The sequence below is a fragment of the Peromyscus eremicus genome, chromosome 9 (assembly GCF_949786415.1).
Source record: "Peromyscus eremicus chromosome 9, PerEre_H2_v1, whole genome shotgun sequence".
Classification (NCBI taxonomy): Eukaryota; Metazoa; Chordata; class Mammalia; order Rodentia; family Cricetidae; genus Peromyscus; species Peromyscus eremicus.
This window is the reverse complement of record NC_081425.1, coordinates 889,921-907,727: the sequence shown is the minus strand read 5'-3', so window position 1 is coordinate 907,727 and position 17,807 is coordinate 889,921. Positions and strand designations below refer to the sequence as shown.

General features: G+C 37.6%; 1 protein-coding gene across 1 annotated transcript in view; it reads left to right on the top strand.

Moving 5' to 3' along the window:
• Itgbl1 (integrin subunit beta like 1) overlaps positions 1–17,807 on the top strand; it is a 243,111-nt gene that overhangs the window by 129,853 nt on the left and 95,451 nt on the right. Inside the window, exon 7 of the mRNA XM_059273160.1 lies at positions 2,010–2,156. Coding sequence (XP_059129143.1) covers positions 2,010–2,156 — 147 coding nt within the window. The remainder of the gene's footprint in view (positions 1–2,009; positions 2,157–17,807) is intronic.

The window sequence follows — 17,807 nt, the reverse complement described above, 5'->3', positions numbered from 1 at the left end:
GATAGGCTCTTCCTCTGTGTGTGATAGGGGAGGATTCTCCCTGACTATGATTCCTGTAGGTCACAGCAGCAGGTGGTACCCTCTTGGGTAAGTTAGGGATATAATGACATTTTCCTCTACTAGATATTTTGCTCAGACATTTACATTTTAAAACTTCCAAGAATAAGTAAGACTTCTCTTCCAATCTAACAATTCCTTCAATTTTATGCTAAAGATGTCAACTATGCTAGGAATGGCAGTATGTCTTATATTGTGTCCTTATAGATCTAACAGTCCCTGAGCTGAATCTCTTGCCTGTGTCCAAGTATTTCAAAGCCACTTGCTCCTATAAAACAGCAGAATAAATTACACTTTAAGTGTTCAAGCTTTTTGTTTCAAAAGTAATTATTTATACATACATTTCTGATTGTTCTTATTTTTAGGAGGGCAGAGAAGAAGGATGCTATTCTAGTTTCATTAGATTGCTGTGACAAATTCCATGATAAAAGCATCTTAGGGATGGGAAGGATTTGTTTGGCTTACACTTCTAGGTCATAGTCCACCATTGAGGGGAATCATGGTGGTAACTCAAGCAGGAACTTGGAATAGAAATCATAGAGGAAGGGTTCTTGCCAGCTCTCTCACAGACCCACACTTAGCTATCTTTTTACTTGGCTCAGGGTCAAATTTTCCCAGGGAATGGTGCTTCCCACAGTGGGGTAGGACCTCCTATATCAACTAAAAATCAAGACAGTCCCTCCACAGACGTGCCCACGAGACAATCTGTTTAGAGAATCCTTCAACTGAGACTTCTTTTGTAGGTGACCCTAGACTTAATAAAGTTGACAGTTAAAACTAAGAACTAAAACTAATTTCTTAAGCTGAGATAAACTGCAAACATGCCACAGAACTAAATGATTTTTGAAATGTAACTTTCAATAAGTACAAAAAAAGAAAGTAAAATTCTTGTGTTGGAAGATCTAAATGATCAAAATACTAAATACTCACAAATCATAAGTATTTGTCAACAACATATCTTCTTCAATTATAGAGAATTAGTGATGAAAGCACATTGATGAACAGATTATCATGTAACAGGGATTCAAGAAATGTTCACTGAATTCAAGTTATTATTTAAAATATTTACATTTAATGATTATTATTAATCATTAATTAATAAATTAATATTCACTATTATACCATTTAACTCTGACCCATAATATTATCATTGTAAAGAACAAGGCCAGTATATGGTTAAAAAACTTCCACAATGTGAATTTTATAATTTCTAAGGAAAGAAGAGGCCACGAATTCAAAAGAGAGCAGAGACAGGTGTATGTGTGACTTTGGAGGGAGGAAACAGAAGAAAAAAGTTTCTGAGTACATTTCCAAAAGAAATGGAATCATTATCTTGAAGTGGTATCTTCATTACCTGCTTGTGTGCTGTTTTTCATAATAGCCAAGGTTTAGAAACAAGGGGCTGTGGCTAGATCAATGGATGAAGGATATGTATAATAGCTTAGTAAAGTTCATGAATGGGGATCTCAACTTCTCCCTAATTCTAGATTTCATGGCTTTGTTGTCAGTTTGTGGCTCCTATTTCTTTTAAGTAGATATAGATCAGTTGAGTGATTCATTAGAAAGAAAAAAGAACTACTTCAAAAAATGATTGTGTTCTATTTCCTATAGTTCTCCTTCACATGAATTAACTGGCAAATCCATCAAATATATCATTTACTTCCCAGTAGACCAATACAATCACATTTATCTAGAATCTGATAGACTCAAATTTAAAACCTTATTAAACCATTTGTTTTATCCATACTTGTTGCTTTTCTTTATTCTTTTCGATCTATTAATGTACATCAGTTGTTTAAATATTTGAGAAAAAAATGTTCCTTTGACTTAATGGTTAGTGGTGTATAAATTAAGATCCTAACTTACTTCTGAAAGTCACTGCTAGAATAAAAGCTATAAACTATCTCTGGTTACATAATCTTCATGTGGTCTCCTCCCCCCTTACTATGAAGGTCATGGACAGTGTAACTGTGGACGATGTGACTGCAGAGCAGGCTGGTATGGGAAGAATTGTGAACACCCACGGTCCTGCCCATTGTCAGCTGAGGAGAGCACCAGGAAGTGCCAGAGTGGCTCTGACCTGCTTTGTTCTGGAAGGGGTGAGTGAAGTCAATTGCCATGTCTTGTCATTACTTTCTAATAGTGTGAGGCAAATGAATGCCATCCACATGGACCTTAGGAAGAAGGTGGCTGAGATCACTGAAAGAAGAAAGATTGTTGCTTTTTCAAAACTGGTAAACTCCACTCAGATCAGTGAAAATTCTGGACAAGGACAATCTGTCTCTCTCTTTCTATCTCTTTCTCTCTCTTCTTGTGGGTACACACACACACACACACACACACACACACACACACACACACACACGTTGTTTCTGTATTTCAGGTTGTTCAATTCCAATTTAGCTTTATTCAGTTCAATACATTAAAAACAACAAAAACACAGTTGAGATGTTTTCTTAAAGCTTTCTGAACTTGAGGGTCTAATTGCCCAGTGACATTTATGAAATTCAATACCATTATTTGTTGGGTATTGTTCACTTGGAAAAGCATTGTATAAACATGCATGAATAAGTTGCTCTTTTAGAAGACATTTAGCCTTGGGTGTGCTTTTGCTCTCAGATGAGGAAAAAAATCCAGGATAAGGAAAAACTCATGTGGAAGAGCATTCTTTTTAATCCATCAAAATAAGAGCTATGAATTCATTCCTCACTTGAGAATAACAAAGTCAATCTGACACATGCTTTTAGAGGAACTGGTTGTAGAGGGTACCAGAAATTTGGTTCAGTATAGAACATGGAAAGGGATTTGAATTGTAGAAGAAAAATGTGATTTTCTGTTATATTGTTCTTTTTAATGTGATTTTTTATTAATATATAATTCATATAGCATGAAGTTTAACTTTTTAGTATTTAAAGCCCTGGCATTTTATATAATCATGGAATGATGCAATATGAATACTAATTCTACACATTTTATGCATAGGCTATTGAGGTATGGGTAGGAGTATTTTTATCTCAGAGACACTTCCAAATATCCCCATTTTCTAGCAATAACCCAGACAGGAGACTCTGCTCCATCCAATTTAAAATATTTTCAGGTGCAGATGAGTACTCTGTCAAGCTTGTGGAGTCCCAAGGGTTGAAACTGTGCTATCCCTCAGAAAACTGTCACCCACACGTTCAGTCTGCAGCCAGGGACTTACACGACCTCACCATCTTCTCTTGTGAAAGTTTCATCATTGAAATCTGTGACAGAATTGAGTGTGGGAGGCTAACCCATGTAACTTTCCTGTTATTTATTTTTAAATGTTTATATTTTTATCACTTTATTATAATAATGGAGATGATTTCAAAGGTAAATCTTGAAAGAAATAAAAAATAACTTTATATCAAAATAGATTTTATTTCTGAGAACCATTTTCCAGGTGTTTTCACTCTAGAAACTTAAGGTGAGTTTTATTATTGCCCTAAGGTCCCAAACAAGGGACAGGGGTGTGTATGTGTATTGAGAACTTAAATAATTGTTTTAAGTCAAGAGTGTACATTATGTAAGATCATCAAAATATCAAATAATTTTTTACTAGTAGAAGTAAATAGAACATGAACAAACAAATACCTGGATAATTATTAATATATCAATTTTTGATATTAAAATGACCAATTATATAATAGAAAAAAGAAAACCTCCTAATTTATTTTTCACTCCCTAAAAATTACTTTAAATTTATGCATGTGTTTTTATTTGTCTAGACTCTAATACATAGGACAAGTACAAGAAAGTTATTGTGGAATTATATGTTAATCTTTAATAAACTTGAGTAGGTTTGGTTTCAAATACATACTGACTTTCCGTCTTTCTCAAGGATCACTGCTTAGCTACAATTTTAGAGGAACAGAATATAGTTAAAATATTTTGTATCAAAAGGATGTTGAATATGTAAGTACAATCTGACTAAACCATAAATTCACCTAAGCTTCTAGAAGCACCGTATAAATAAATAATACACATCACTAGTTTCCTTAAGAGTGATGGAGGTATTGGTGAATGAACTCTTCCCCATGGAAGTTTGAGAACAAAAACTAAGAAGCAATAACCCATGCTACTCAATAGCTTGAATCGGTGGTCACTGTACTTTCCTGTCGGGCTACGTCTGTGAGCCATGTCATTGCTACTGGGATCTCGGAAGCAAACATCTCAAATGAAAGCTTTTACAGGGTTGGCTTTGCAGTTTTGAATGAATAGTCACCACAGCTGTGGTTACAAGAGTGAAGAAAACAATTACAAGCACCACCAGCTCTCAAGCTTGAGAGCCTCTTTGGCCCACCACCTGGGAGAAACTGTTCCCAGTAGAACATAACCCAGGGGCAGATAATTCTTGCTTTTGATGGTGATTAGTAAGCGGAGTTGTTCTGTCTAAGGATTGAATGTCTCACAGGATCTTCAAATTCTTACGCAGTTTGCAATTTCTTGATTTCTATTCTCCATTGCCTCTAGATGCCATTTCATTCAAGTAGATGTATTCCCTTAGTTGATGTATCCATAAGCTATTCATCTTGGTTTGTGCATCTCAGTAGCAGTGAGGAGTCACTTTTCATTTATTTTATCTATATTCTTTATAAAAACTAAAAGCAGTTTAAGATAGGCTACACATTAGTTTAAAATTTTTCTTTTGTTGAAAATTCATTTTTATCTTTATTGAGATCCTCCTGTGTGTGATTCTGACTTTATTCAAAAACTAAGAAGAAAATTAATGCTTGTTCCTTCCAAGCATAAGCTTTGAGAGGTGTGGAAGGATTTGCCATTTCCCCTCTCCCCTAAGATGTGCTGGAGACAGGTGCTGGTCCCTCAGTTTGGGTCTCAGAGTGAGGGTGGTTAGCAGTCAGCTCTGCTAATTCTCCCATGGTGTGTAACATGGGTGAAAACTTGGGTTGTTTAAGTAACTGATATTTGGGGCATGTTTACTATTGTATCTAAACTCCTATCCATCATAGTTTTCCTCAATCAAACTTTAGGAAGTACAACTTGGTCAAAATAAATAAATAATCAGAACAAAATTTCACATACACTTAAATACCTAGATATTCAAATGCTTAAGGTTTATAACTCTATGTGTTATCAATAGCAACTTTAAAACAAAATAAATACAATTATCATGTATGTATCTTAGAAATGAAATATTTATGCTATTCTATAAACAGTTATGTGAACTTCCTTAAACAAAGAAAGTGCTAAAATCTATTGAATACATTTTTCATTGTAATTTCCTAAAACACAAAGAAATAGGAAAAAATATAGCTATTCTATTTCACAATGCATGGAGTAAAACTATATAGTAAGTTCCAAGCTTGCAGGTATCATATAACTTCTTTTTTTTAAAATCAAGATGTATCTTTATTTCTTTTGCAAGACAATTTTATATTTTTTATATAAAACTATGTTCTTTTTTATATATTATTTTCTTTTAATTTTTTTCATTTTATATACCAACCACACTTCTCCCTCCCTCTCCTCCTCCTACTCTCCCCACCTCCCTCCCACCGCTCCCATCCACTCCTCAGAGAAGGTAAGGCCTCCCATGGGGTGTCAACAAGGTCTGGTGCAGGGAGCCATTCCCAGCCGTGGATGGGTCCTGTGGTGTAAGGAGTCAGCAGGAGAAGGAAGTGAGCCAGGTCGTGGTGGTCGGGAGAATCTTGCAGCCTGACTAACTAGCAGCCAGAGTGTTTCTTTATTTATACAGAATTTAGTTAGCAGGAATACATTCATGATGTTCCAAAACATAGATCATACCATTTTTGTTTTTGAACATGTGTTTCACTTCCTTTTGCTCATCTTTTAGTCATCATTAATAAACTATAAAAGAACAGAGTTATCATTTCCAATCATTTCCAAGTTTTGACATCATTAATAAACAGAGTTATCATTTTTACTCATAAACCCCATAACCCAATTTTTGAGAATCTAGAGGCATATGACAGCCTGTGCTCTGGCTGGTTGCTTTGGTTGCTTCAAGGACACTAGACCAAAACAAAAATCTTCAACCACTCTAGGCATTTTGCTATGTCTCAAACAATTTCTTATTAACTCTTAGTGGTCAGAGTGCCCAGGAAAAATCCTCAGGCTAAAGATGCTGCAGTTATTATTCAAATTCTGACATAATACAATCAATACTCACATTTATATCCTTATAGAATTTGTCTATATGTTTAATCCTGGCATTCTGTTGTTCTTTGGCCATATGACATTATAGTGGTTCTACAATGAGCTAACTTCTAAGAGAGGGAGGTCCTAACATCTCATACTTTTATCATCTTTTCACTCCATACTTTACTTATCAATATGTTTCTATGTAGGGCAGAGTTGTATGCCACGTAATTGTCTGAGTGTACAGTGGGAAGAGGCTTGTAATCTTAACTGCGGACAATTCCTCTAGCCCACTGAATCTTGTTGACCTTTTTGATTTTGCTTTGTTTTTAATATCTTTTTCCTGTGCAAGTAGAGGGACAGATGTTTCAAGAATGTCTCATAGCCTCATAAAGAGACCTTTATATGTCACAACCTCCAAGGTGTAATGAAGACCTTCAAGTAGATAAGGATATCTCCCTCAAAGTATGTGTGGGGGAATAGCGTGTTCAGGACTTTCCTGGGTAAGCTTAGAAGCAGCATTCCTTGGTGAAGGCATAACTGATTCATAAGGAATTTTCCCTCAACTGAATATCCTCAAATTGTACTGCTGTGGGATGGTCTGTATGTCAAATGTGTTGCTGATTGGTCAATAAATAAATCACTGATTGGCCAGTGACCAGGCAAGAAGTATAGGCGGGACTAACAGAGAGGAGAATTGAGAGAACAGGAAGCTGGGTGGGGGAGACACTGCCAGCCGCCACCATGACAAGCCGCATGTGAAGATGCCGGTAAGCCACGAGCCATGTGGCAAGGTATAGATTAATAGAAATGGATTAATTTAAGCTGTAAGAACAGTTAGCAAGAAGCCTGCCATGGCCATACAGTTTGTAACCAATATAAGTCTCTGTGTTTACTTGGTTGGGTCTGAATGGCTGTGGGACTGGCGGGTGACAGAGATTTGTCCTGAGGTGGGCCAGGCAGGAAAACTCTAGCTACATTGTACAAATATGAAAAGTGCCCCAAGTATGTAACAGATGGAGATGAAAACCAAAGGTGACATGGCAGCCATCATGTGGCTCAGCTTTGCTGGATCTTTGTCAAGCAGCTGTGCTGACTTTATTACTTCTGCCATTCCATTCAGTTATGGCTGTGCCAGTCTGGCACATCAAGTTGAGGCAGGCTCAAGCCCCTCCCCACTGTATCAAGGCTGAGCAAGGTATCCCACCATAGAGAGTGGACTCCAAAAGGCCAATTCATGCACCAGGGATAAATCCAAGTCCCACTGTCAGGAACCCCACAAGCAGACCAAGCCAGTCAAATGTTACCCACATTCCTCTGGTTCAGTTCCCTGCAGCTTCTGCATCCATCCATCCATCCATCCATCCATCCATCCATCCATCCAGAGTTCATGTGCTCCCCCTAGCCCTGGTCAGCTATCTATGTGGGTTTCCTCATCATGATCTTGACCCCCCTGCTCATACAATCCATCTTCCTTCTCTTCAGCTGGACTCCAGGTGCTAGGCCTAGGTGTGGATTTCTGCATCTGCTTCCATCAGTCACTGGATGAAGGCTTTATGATGACAATTAGAGTAGTCACCAATCTCATCACAGGGGAAGGCCTGCCAGTTCAGGAACTCTCTGCACTATTGCTAGGAGTCTTAGCTGGAGTCATCCTTGTGGATTTTTGGGAATTTTCCTGGCACCAGGTTTCTCCCTAATCCCATAATGGTTCTTTCTACCAAGATATCGCTGTCATTGCTCTCCCCCTACTTGACCTTCCTGGTTCTCTCATGTTCTCATCCCCATCCCTGCCCTTCTACCCACCCCCATATAAGATCTCCTGGGGAAAATGGGAAGTGAGGGGTGGGGAAGAGTCATGTAATTTCTTAATACAGTGCTCTGGACTCCAGAGCTGTTGTTTAAAATAGCTTAATCCCTTACCATGTTAATTTGTTAAACAATATGTTCTAAATGTGGTTGGTTTGTTTGCTACAGTGATAATCTTGAAAATTATTGTCTGGTTATACAGTAGTATCCTTCTGGTTCTCCAACAATTATGATTTTTAGTTGTAGCAAAATAAATAATCTTTTCTTAGAAATACATGTGGCTGTTTATTCTATCTTGTGCCATAAATTACACTCTTGGAGCAGAATGTGCATATAAATCTTTAGTTCTACTTCTTAACTGTGGGATAAAGAAATATGAATGATTGAAAATAAATCCTTTGAGTAAAATCCCTTGAATAAAAAAATGGCCAAATAATTTTTGTTCTCTAGAAAAATTGTACTACCAGGCCCTCCTGCGGGGAGCATAAGAAAGGCTCTTCTTCCCCACCAATCGCGGTTCTTTAGATAGCTCTTTCTTATACATTTTGCTGTTTGTGTTATAAACTTCTGTCATTTATCAAATTCCTTGCATTGACTTCTATAACCATGAAAATACATTATCTATCTCTAGGCCTTATTATTCAGTGTGTATGCAGTGTCTGCTGTCTTTGATCATCAATAACACATCGTCCTTGTGTCTCAGTCCCCTGTGCTTCCTGCCTGGCTTTCTTGCCCCTTCATTCTCTTTCATTAGAACTGTTAAAACTTTGCCTACCTTGGCTACTCAAACTTTCATAAATACATACCTCTATGTGAAATGGTGAAAAATGTAAGAAAATGGTACATTGAAAGTAGTTATTTTATTTCATATTCTGTCATCTGAAAATGGAAATGGTATCCTCATTTTTATCAATTAGTATGCTTTAATTAATGAATTAATCAAGTTTCCCCTACCCTGGGAACATACTTTCAAAGAATAATAACATGCCACATTCTCACCATCTGTAGATTTTTTTCAACTGAAGTCATAATTTATCTTTTACCAGCAAACCATAGCTTCAAATTTTCTTGCTTCATTTATCAGAGTTGCATCCATGCAACATTAATATTTTGTTGTTGTTGCTGTTACTATTTTCAAGACAGGGTCTCTCTATAGCCCTGGCTGTCCTGGAGACCAGGCTGGCCTTGATCTCAGAGCTCCACTGCCTCTGCCTCCCTAATGCTGGGATTAAAGGTGTGTGCCATCACCACCTGGCACTTTTTTGTTTGTTTGTTTGTTTTTGTTTTCCTATGTGATTTGTATATTATATTGTTTGGGGAGCATTGAATCATTCCTTTTGAAATTTGTGTTTAGAGATGTGTAAATTATTTGGAACAGAAAGTTACAATATTAGAAGAAATTAGAAGAAAAAAATTAGAAGAAAACGTCCTCCAAACGTTTTCAATTAAGCACCATACCACATGTAGTGACTTTGATTATATTTACTCTGTGGCTTAATTAACAGTAATGCTGTAAGTTAACGGCAGTAGGAAATTTACTGAGTGGCCAAGTGACAAGGGCTTGTGTGTGTTCCTGCCAGAACACCTAGAGAGAGCAAATAGGATCCAGTTTACTCTATTTGAGTTCCCTGGAGGATTGATGTGCAATACAAGTAAGTGCTGAAGGACACTGGAATGGCAAACATACACTAAACTGTGCCATTTCAAATCTAGTCTCTAGGAACTGTAGTCAAAGATGAAGAAGAAACAGTCTGGTAAACAAATTTCTTAGTTTTTTTTACCAGGAGAAATGGTTAACACTTTCAGTATTCGTTAGTAGGTAAGAAATATGAAAAGGAAGTGCTGACAGTGGTTAGAAGACAAAATCTGGATTCTGTCACATCATAACAAACACAATAATGATAACAAATCAGTTTTGGACCACCTAGGAAGATTCTGCAGAATGCTGAGTGCAGTGAACTCATAATATTATTTTGTGTTTTATATGTTCTGTTACCATGCAGTGATCTATTCGGTGGTATCCAGGCAGAGAGAAGCCTACTTATTCTTTCTTTCTTTGTACCCAGAAGAATTCATTAGCAAGCTTTAAAATATGCATGTGTCCTATATTTTATGAAACTCTGGGAATATAATTGTTATTTATTGTAACATTATTAAAGACAATTCAAAAAGGAAAAAAATTAAGACCTTAAGACCTAACAAGAACTATAGAAGGTGTGTTCAGCCTCCTTCCTACATTTTTATAAAGTACTTGGACTTCTCTTTTAAGGGGTTGTATGATCTCAAAAAGATGGACAAAAGTAGGACTCAGAAGTCCTACCAAGTCCACTTGCAAGATCTGATAAATCCGCTATTGAATCTCTCAGTCATTTGATAAACCATTCTTTACTAAAATGAAGGCATAATATATGTACCTGAATGTGGAGTGCTAAAAAGATTAGAAAGGATTCACGTAAAATATAAGACAAAGTGTGTACCTAGTGACTCCCTTTCTCAGCTGATAATTATTTATATTCTTTATTCTCTGTCTTTTCTTTTGCCCTGCTTTTTTCTCTATTTTAATATTAAACAACAGAGAGGAAAATAAGATATTAGGAAGCATATTTTCATGGTTTTAACTATAGTGTAAAACAAATATATTAGGTCTCATTGATATGACAAGAATGTCAGACAGAAAGAATTTAAGGGAGGGGTTTATTCTTAGAGCTCCATCCATCATAGAGAGATGCCATGGTGGATCCAAGCAGTGTACTTGGCCAGGAAGTGGGAAGTGAATGCTGTGGCCAAGACAGCTTTTCTTCTTTCTGCCTTTTATTTGGACCTCAGCCTTCAGAATGGTGATATTTGGGATGTCTTCCCTATTAGTTTTCCCTGGAAATACTCTCACAAACATATCTGTCAGTGTGGATCATCAATCTCCCAGATAATTCTAGGAGTAATCTGGATAATGAATATTAACCATCTCAAATACTTTAGTAGCCAAATATCAAACCTAAAAGTTTTAATTACCTGAGGTTTTCTTAATCCATAGATCCTAAAATTATACCACTACCAAGTAAAACAGTGTGAACATTTTTTGTAAGTGTTCTAGTCACTATCTTTGCTTAAATGTTTTATTTATGACAACAGAATATTTGTATCAAAGATAGAAATTGATCCAAATAATTAGATTTTTATTACATTTCAAATCTTTTTTTTTGTTTTGTCCCTGTGCTTTTTCCAACCTTGGTCTCAACAATTCTCACTCATACAAACCCCCCTCTTTCTCCCCAATTGGATTCCTGGAGCTCCACCTGGGGCCTGGCCATGGATCTCTGCATCTGGTTCCCTCAGTCATTGAATGAGGTTTCTAGCATGACAATTAAGGTATTTGGCAATCCTATCACCAGAGTAGGTCAGTTTAGGCTGTCTCTTGACCATTGCCAATAGTCTATTGTGGAGGTATCTTTGTGGATTTCTGTGGACCTCTCTAGCATTTCTCTTCTTCCTATTCTCATGTGGTCTTCATTTATCATGGTCTCTTATTCCTTGTTCTCCCTCTCTGTTCTTGATCCAGCTGGGATCTCCCGCTCCCCTAAGCTCTCTTTCTCTTGACCCTTGCCCTTCACTACCCCCACTCACGTCCAGGTTTTTCATGTAGATCTCATTCATTTCTCTGTCATTGGCGATACCATTCTTGGGCATATACCCAAGGAATGCTCAATCATACCACAAGGGCACTTGCTCAGCTATGTTCATATCAGCATTGTTTGTAATAGCCAGAACCTGGAAACAACCTAGATGCCCTTCAGCTGAAGAATGGATAAATAAAATGTGGTACATATACACAGTGGAATACTACTCAGCAGAGAAAAACAATGACATCATGAGGTTTGCAGGCAAATGGATGGATCTAGAAAAAATCATCCTGAGTGAGGTAGCCCAGACTCAGAAAGACAAACATGGTATGTACTCACTCATAGGAGGATACTAGATGTAAAACGGAGATGACTAGACTGCTACTCACAACTCCAGGGAGGCTACTCGGAAAACAGGACCCCAAGAAAGAAACAGGGATTGCCCAATGACAGAGAAATGGATGAAATCTACATGAACAATCAAATCATTTTTATATGGTAAATTGAAAACCTGTGAAATTCTTTGGCTAATAAAATTTCTAGGAAAGATTGCAGCAAATAATGTCAAAACTTTATTGAAATGAAAGTAGAAAATTGGACAGTAATTTTATTCCAATGTCTTTAAGCAAACTTAAAATGAAATGTGTGACCACTATGACCACTCTTACTATATTTACATATTTATTTGTATGAAAACACTAAAATCATAGTGGGGGCTGGATTATAGTTCTCTGGCAGTTGTTTTTGATATTTTATTTAGTATAAATGGGCAAGCTAATTATTTTCAGTGGGTAAAAAATTTCATCTGATTATCAGTCATGGTCTTGAGAACATCCCAGCCTCAGTAGATGTTCTCTTTAATAGAAAGTCAATGAGGCAGCGTGTACCATCTCTTTGTCTAAGTTTTAGGTCAGCCAGCTGGTCAGGACCCTGTGATTCTTTTCCTTGGCTACCCACAATGTTATTAAAAATTAATAGCCCAGTCACTGTGTTGAGTTTGCAAAATGAATTCAGAAATTCAATAGACCATGTATTCTATAGTACAGACAACAGATGAATTATATGTTCACAGTTTTGCTGCTTGCCATGTCGAACCAAGCTAGCATTTATTGATCACTTGACCTTTTATTTCTGTACTAAACCAGAAGTGAGGCATTGAGGCCTAGGAGGTTCATATTCTGTCTTGTAAAGTAAGTTTTGTTGAAAAGAATCCTTGTCTTGTTTACATATGGCTGCTACTTCTTTGCTATAAGGTAGAGTTTCTCAGCCTGTGGGTGATGACCCTTCTGTGGGTGGAACAACCATTTCATGGAGGTCACCTAAGACTATACTATATATCAAATATTTATCTAACAGTTTATAACTGTAGCAAAATTACAGTTCTGAAGTAGCTAAGGAAATAATGTTTTGATTGGGATCACTATAACATTAGGAACTGTGTTAAAAGTTACAGCATTAGAAAGGTTGAGAACCATTGCTATAATGGTAAACTTCAGTAGTTGGCACAGAAAACATATAATTCATAAGTTCTGAAATAATTCCTCTTAAGACTTGTATAGAACAAATTCACAGTGCCCTGTTTTAAGCTTTTGTGATAAATGACAAATACAATGTATTGAATGAAATTGTAATCTTTAAATATTTTAATATTCATACATGTATATCATGTGTTTTGATTTCCCCTTCCCCATCTTGCCTTCTCTTATTTCCTCTTTATTTTTCCTCGAGGTATCATATGCTTGCTGGCTCTCTATCTTTTTAAACACTCTGGTATGCTTGATTTGGGACTACCTTGGGGAATGTGGATAGCCTCTCAAGGGCTGCATCCCTGAAGAAAACTCACACTCCCGCCCCAAGCAGCCATCAATGGCCAAAAGGCCGAAATGCAAAGAGATCTTACTTTAGCGGATTGTCCTCGGACCTCTGTACAGAAATACTCAAACACACAATATAAAGAAATACATGTGAAACCAACCAACCAACCAACCAACCAACAAACAAACAAACAAAGAAAAAGCAGAAATCCAACTTTCATTTGATCAGATAAAAGGGAGAATATGACCTGTCCTGACAGATTGGAGGCAAAGAAATCAAAGCTTTCTTTACATACTTGTAGCTAGAGTTTTCCTGCCTGGCCCACAATCAGGACAAATCTCTGTCACCCACCAGTCCCACAGCCTCTCAGACCCAACCAAGTAAACACAGAGACTTATATTGGTTACAAACTGTATGGCCGTGGCAGGCTTCTTGCTAACTGTTCTTATATCTTAAATTAATCCATTTCTATAAATCTATACCTTGCCACGTGGCTCATGGCTTACCGGCATCTTCACATGCTGCTTGTCATGGTGGCAGCTGACAGTGTCTCCCTGACTCAGCCTTCTCCCAGAATTCTCCTCTCTTCTTGTCCCGCCTATACTTCCTGCCTCGCCACTAGCCAATCAGTGTTCTATTTATACAGAACGATATCCACAGCACATACTTCTCTCTCTCTCTCTCTCTCTCTCTCTCTCTCTCTCTCTCTCTCTCTCTCTCTCTCTCGCTTCTCCATCCCTCCCCCTCTATCTCTCTCTCTCGTGTGTGTGTGTGTGTGTGTGTGTGTGTGTGTGTGTGTGTGTGTGTGTATGTTAAGTGCTTTGGCTCCCTCTGGTTAGCTGTGTAAATCCAGGCTTGAAGCTAACTTTTAAGATGAATCAGAAGTAATAAGCATTGAATCTATTAAAACAGACATACAATCTAGGAGTCTGGTAATTCCTTAGGGCCTTGCCAGTAAGAAAAATGCCCATAGTGATTTTGGTCTAATGTTGTCATGGAAACACCAAGATTCCCAACCATTACATTGCTACTAAAATACCAAAGGTTACTCAGATCTTCAATGTCCAAATTCATCCACCAAAAAAACCACAGGTACTTAGCTCCTCTTTCTTCTTACATCTCAAATCATATCTGCCTTCCTGTTGACAGAATGTGTGAAAAAAGCACATACAAAATTATTTTCTTGAAAATCATTCACCTAAGCAGTTTATTAATATAATAACTGTTATCTGGGTCTGGTGGTGCAGGTCTATTAATCCCAGCTCCTTGACAGACTGAGGCAGGATCCTGTAAGACGAATTGTTAAATGGTCTTATTAATTAAAAAACAAAACAAAATCTGGAGCCAGATATTGGAGTGAAAACTGAAAGATCAGAAGAATAGGACAAGCCACAGCCAACCTCACCTTACCAACTTCTCAGCCTCCAGAGATCTACTTCCTGTATACTCATACCTATATACTTTTCTGTGCCCTACCATCTTATTTCCACCCAGCTTCATCACTTCCTCTTTCCACCCAGCTCTATCACTTCCTGTCTGTCTATCCAGACTTCCAGACCTCTATGGTTACCTAGCACTAGGATTAAAGGACTGAGAGCTCACAACCGCCCTCCCATCCTCCACCTCTCTGCCTTGGGATCATGTGTCTGAGTCGCATGTGCATCTACTCTCTGCTTCTTACCAAGTGTTTGTTTTGGGTTGAGAGTAATGAATTCTTTTGTGTGACACCCTTTTATTTGAAATATAACAGTTAAGATAGATGAGACTTAGCTTTTCTATAAATATTTATTTCATATGTGTTGCCTTTTATTTGGAGGAAGGCAGGATTCTTTGGCTTCCTATCTAAGATTTTAAATAATTTTAGCCTTTTTTTTTTCAAGACAGGGTTTCTCTGTGTAGCTTCGCGCCTTTCCTGGAACTCATAGAGATCCACCTGCCTCTGCCTCCCAAGTGCTGGGATTAAAGGCATGTGCCACCACTGCCCGGCAATTTTAGCCTCTTTACCATTCATAATATTCATGGCATGTAGGTTCTGGCAAATATTAGTAAATGGCCTGGCATAATGCATCAGCCAGACTTGTAAAGCTTGGATAGTTCCAGAGATGAAACAGCAAATATCCCAAGGTCCCTTGCAGTTTGACAAGCACATTAACAGCTTTGCCAAGTTTTCTACTTAAAAGTCTCATTGTATGATAATTATCTAAAAGATATAGGGATGTGAAATGAAAAAAATAATGTATTCTGCACTACTACCTTGGAAAGCCTTTCAGGCTGCTGCCTCTGTATATACTGCAGGAAGACTGTGTATGGTTAATATGAGTGAGCATTCCCATTGTGATGAGGAGACAGAATTTAAGGACTTATACTCTTGAGTGTAGTTTATTGTAATTATAGAAGAGACAGACACAAATTCAAGTGACCTAATTTGTGCTCCTGCCCAGACACTTTCTTCCAGATAATTTTATTACCTAAAGAGAGAAGTCCAGAGGGAATGCAGTCTTAAGGTCATACTAGCAAATAAGATTTTGGAAGGATTATAGATCTGCATAGAGTGTGATGCAGTGCAGTGCTTACAGTGCCCTATTCTGCTTACTAGTGGTAGTGACTTCAGGTTCTCACTGGGGATCCCTGAAAACATTTTCTGTAGGCCTCAATTACCAGTTTAGGTAAAAAATAAGACAAAACAAAACAAACAAACAAAAAGGAACCTGCATCATATTGCCACTACTAAATCTTTGCTACATGAGTATTGTATAACCTAGTCAACCAGCTTGCAGTTCTAATGGTGTTTACTTCAGAGGAGGCAGGAACAAGGGAGAAGGATTCTGGGCTCCATGGTGCCCTCTGAGAGTACCACCTACTGCGTGTGTGACCATAGACATTTTCTTTTCAATTTTTGACTTTTGAGGGAGGCCTCAATCTTGGTCTCTTTCAAAAGATTATTCTATGAACTGGTGTTTACTTTCTTTTAAGATGTTGTTACAACTATAATTTAAATAATGCCTATGGAATTTCTCTGCAAACTTTAAATCAGTACTGCAATTGTAAGGAATTACAAGGGTGCAGGTACATGAAATACCCGTGATCTCAAGGACAGAATTCAACAGCGTAAAGACGATAAATGTTCTTTCATTCACTCTTTCATCTTTCTGCTATCATATGTTTATTAGTGTCCTACTAGGTGATGAGGTTTTAGAAAAATATGTATGGTAACTGATGCCATAGACCTTTTAGTGTGCGTTGTGCAAGGAAATTCAAATAGAAAACAAGTAATTGAAGGAAATCTAGATGACATGACAGAGTGGACATAGTAGAATTAGGAAATTGCTCTAGAAAGGGTTACCAGAGAACCTCTCTGCAGACCCTATCTGAAGGGAACCAAAGGAGAACCAAGGGAAGGTGGCCAGATGATGAATCAAAACATGTTTTGCAAAAATTTCAGACTCAAGTAATGGAAACTTGCTAGAAGATTTCTAAGTGATGTGGACTTTGTCTGAAACAATTCATAAACGATGTGAGGACTCAGTCTTTAGGAAATATTCTTAAGCTATCAGGGCCAAGTCTCAACTGATTTGCTAGGTCTGCTGTGCTGCCTTAACACTGAGGACTTTTAAAGTTCCCCGGGCGACTGTACTATGCCCCTCTATTGATTCATGGTTCTGCAGAGTTGTGTAGTGGGCACAAGCTGGCTGCACAGGGATGGTGCTGAATTGTTTGCCCTACTTCCTATTGAGCCAGTGGGGATTAAGGGGTTGAGTAAATGTTGCATAGGATTTAATATCTTGTGGGGGTTGTGGGGACTTTTTCTCATGCTCCATTGAATATGTAGGAAAAATGAGTCAGGAGAATGGGAGAGAGAGAGAGAGAGAGAGAGAGAGAGAGAGAGAGAGAGAGAGAGAGCAGAGACAGAGCAGAGACAGAGCAGAGACAGAGCAACACAGAGAGAACTTTAAATGATGAACAGCCAGACACATTCTAATTCTGACAACAAACATACAGAGTGATGATACTTTGCTCAATAGAGAAGATAATTGGGCTGATAGGTTTTGCTTTTGTTTTCCAGAAAGACACTTTGGATTTTTTGCCAGTGGTAATTTTAGAACTGAAGAAGTATGTGGAGGAATGTGTTTAACTGTTCCTTCTGTGGAATAGGCATGGTAATATTTATTAGTAATATTTTGTTTGCTTCTGTACACACTCACAAGTTCATGTCTGTTTCTATATTGTTTTTCTTCCCTATATATATTCTCAAGCTATGAATAGGGACATGATTTCTCTTTGTTAATAAAATTAAGATTTTGTGGATAATTCTGAGTAAAGCCTACTTTGAACACATTCTCCATTATTTAATCAAAGATATGACCAGCT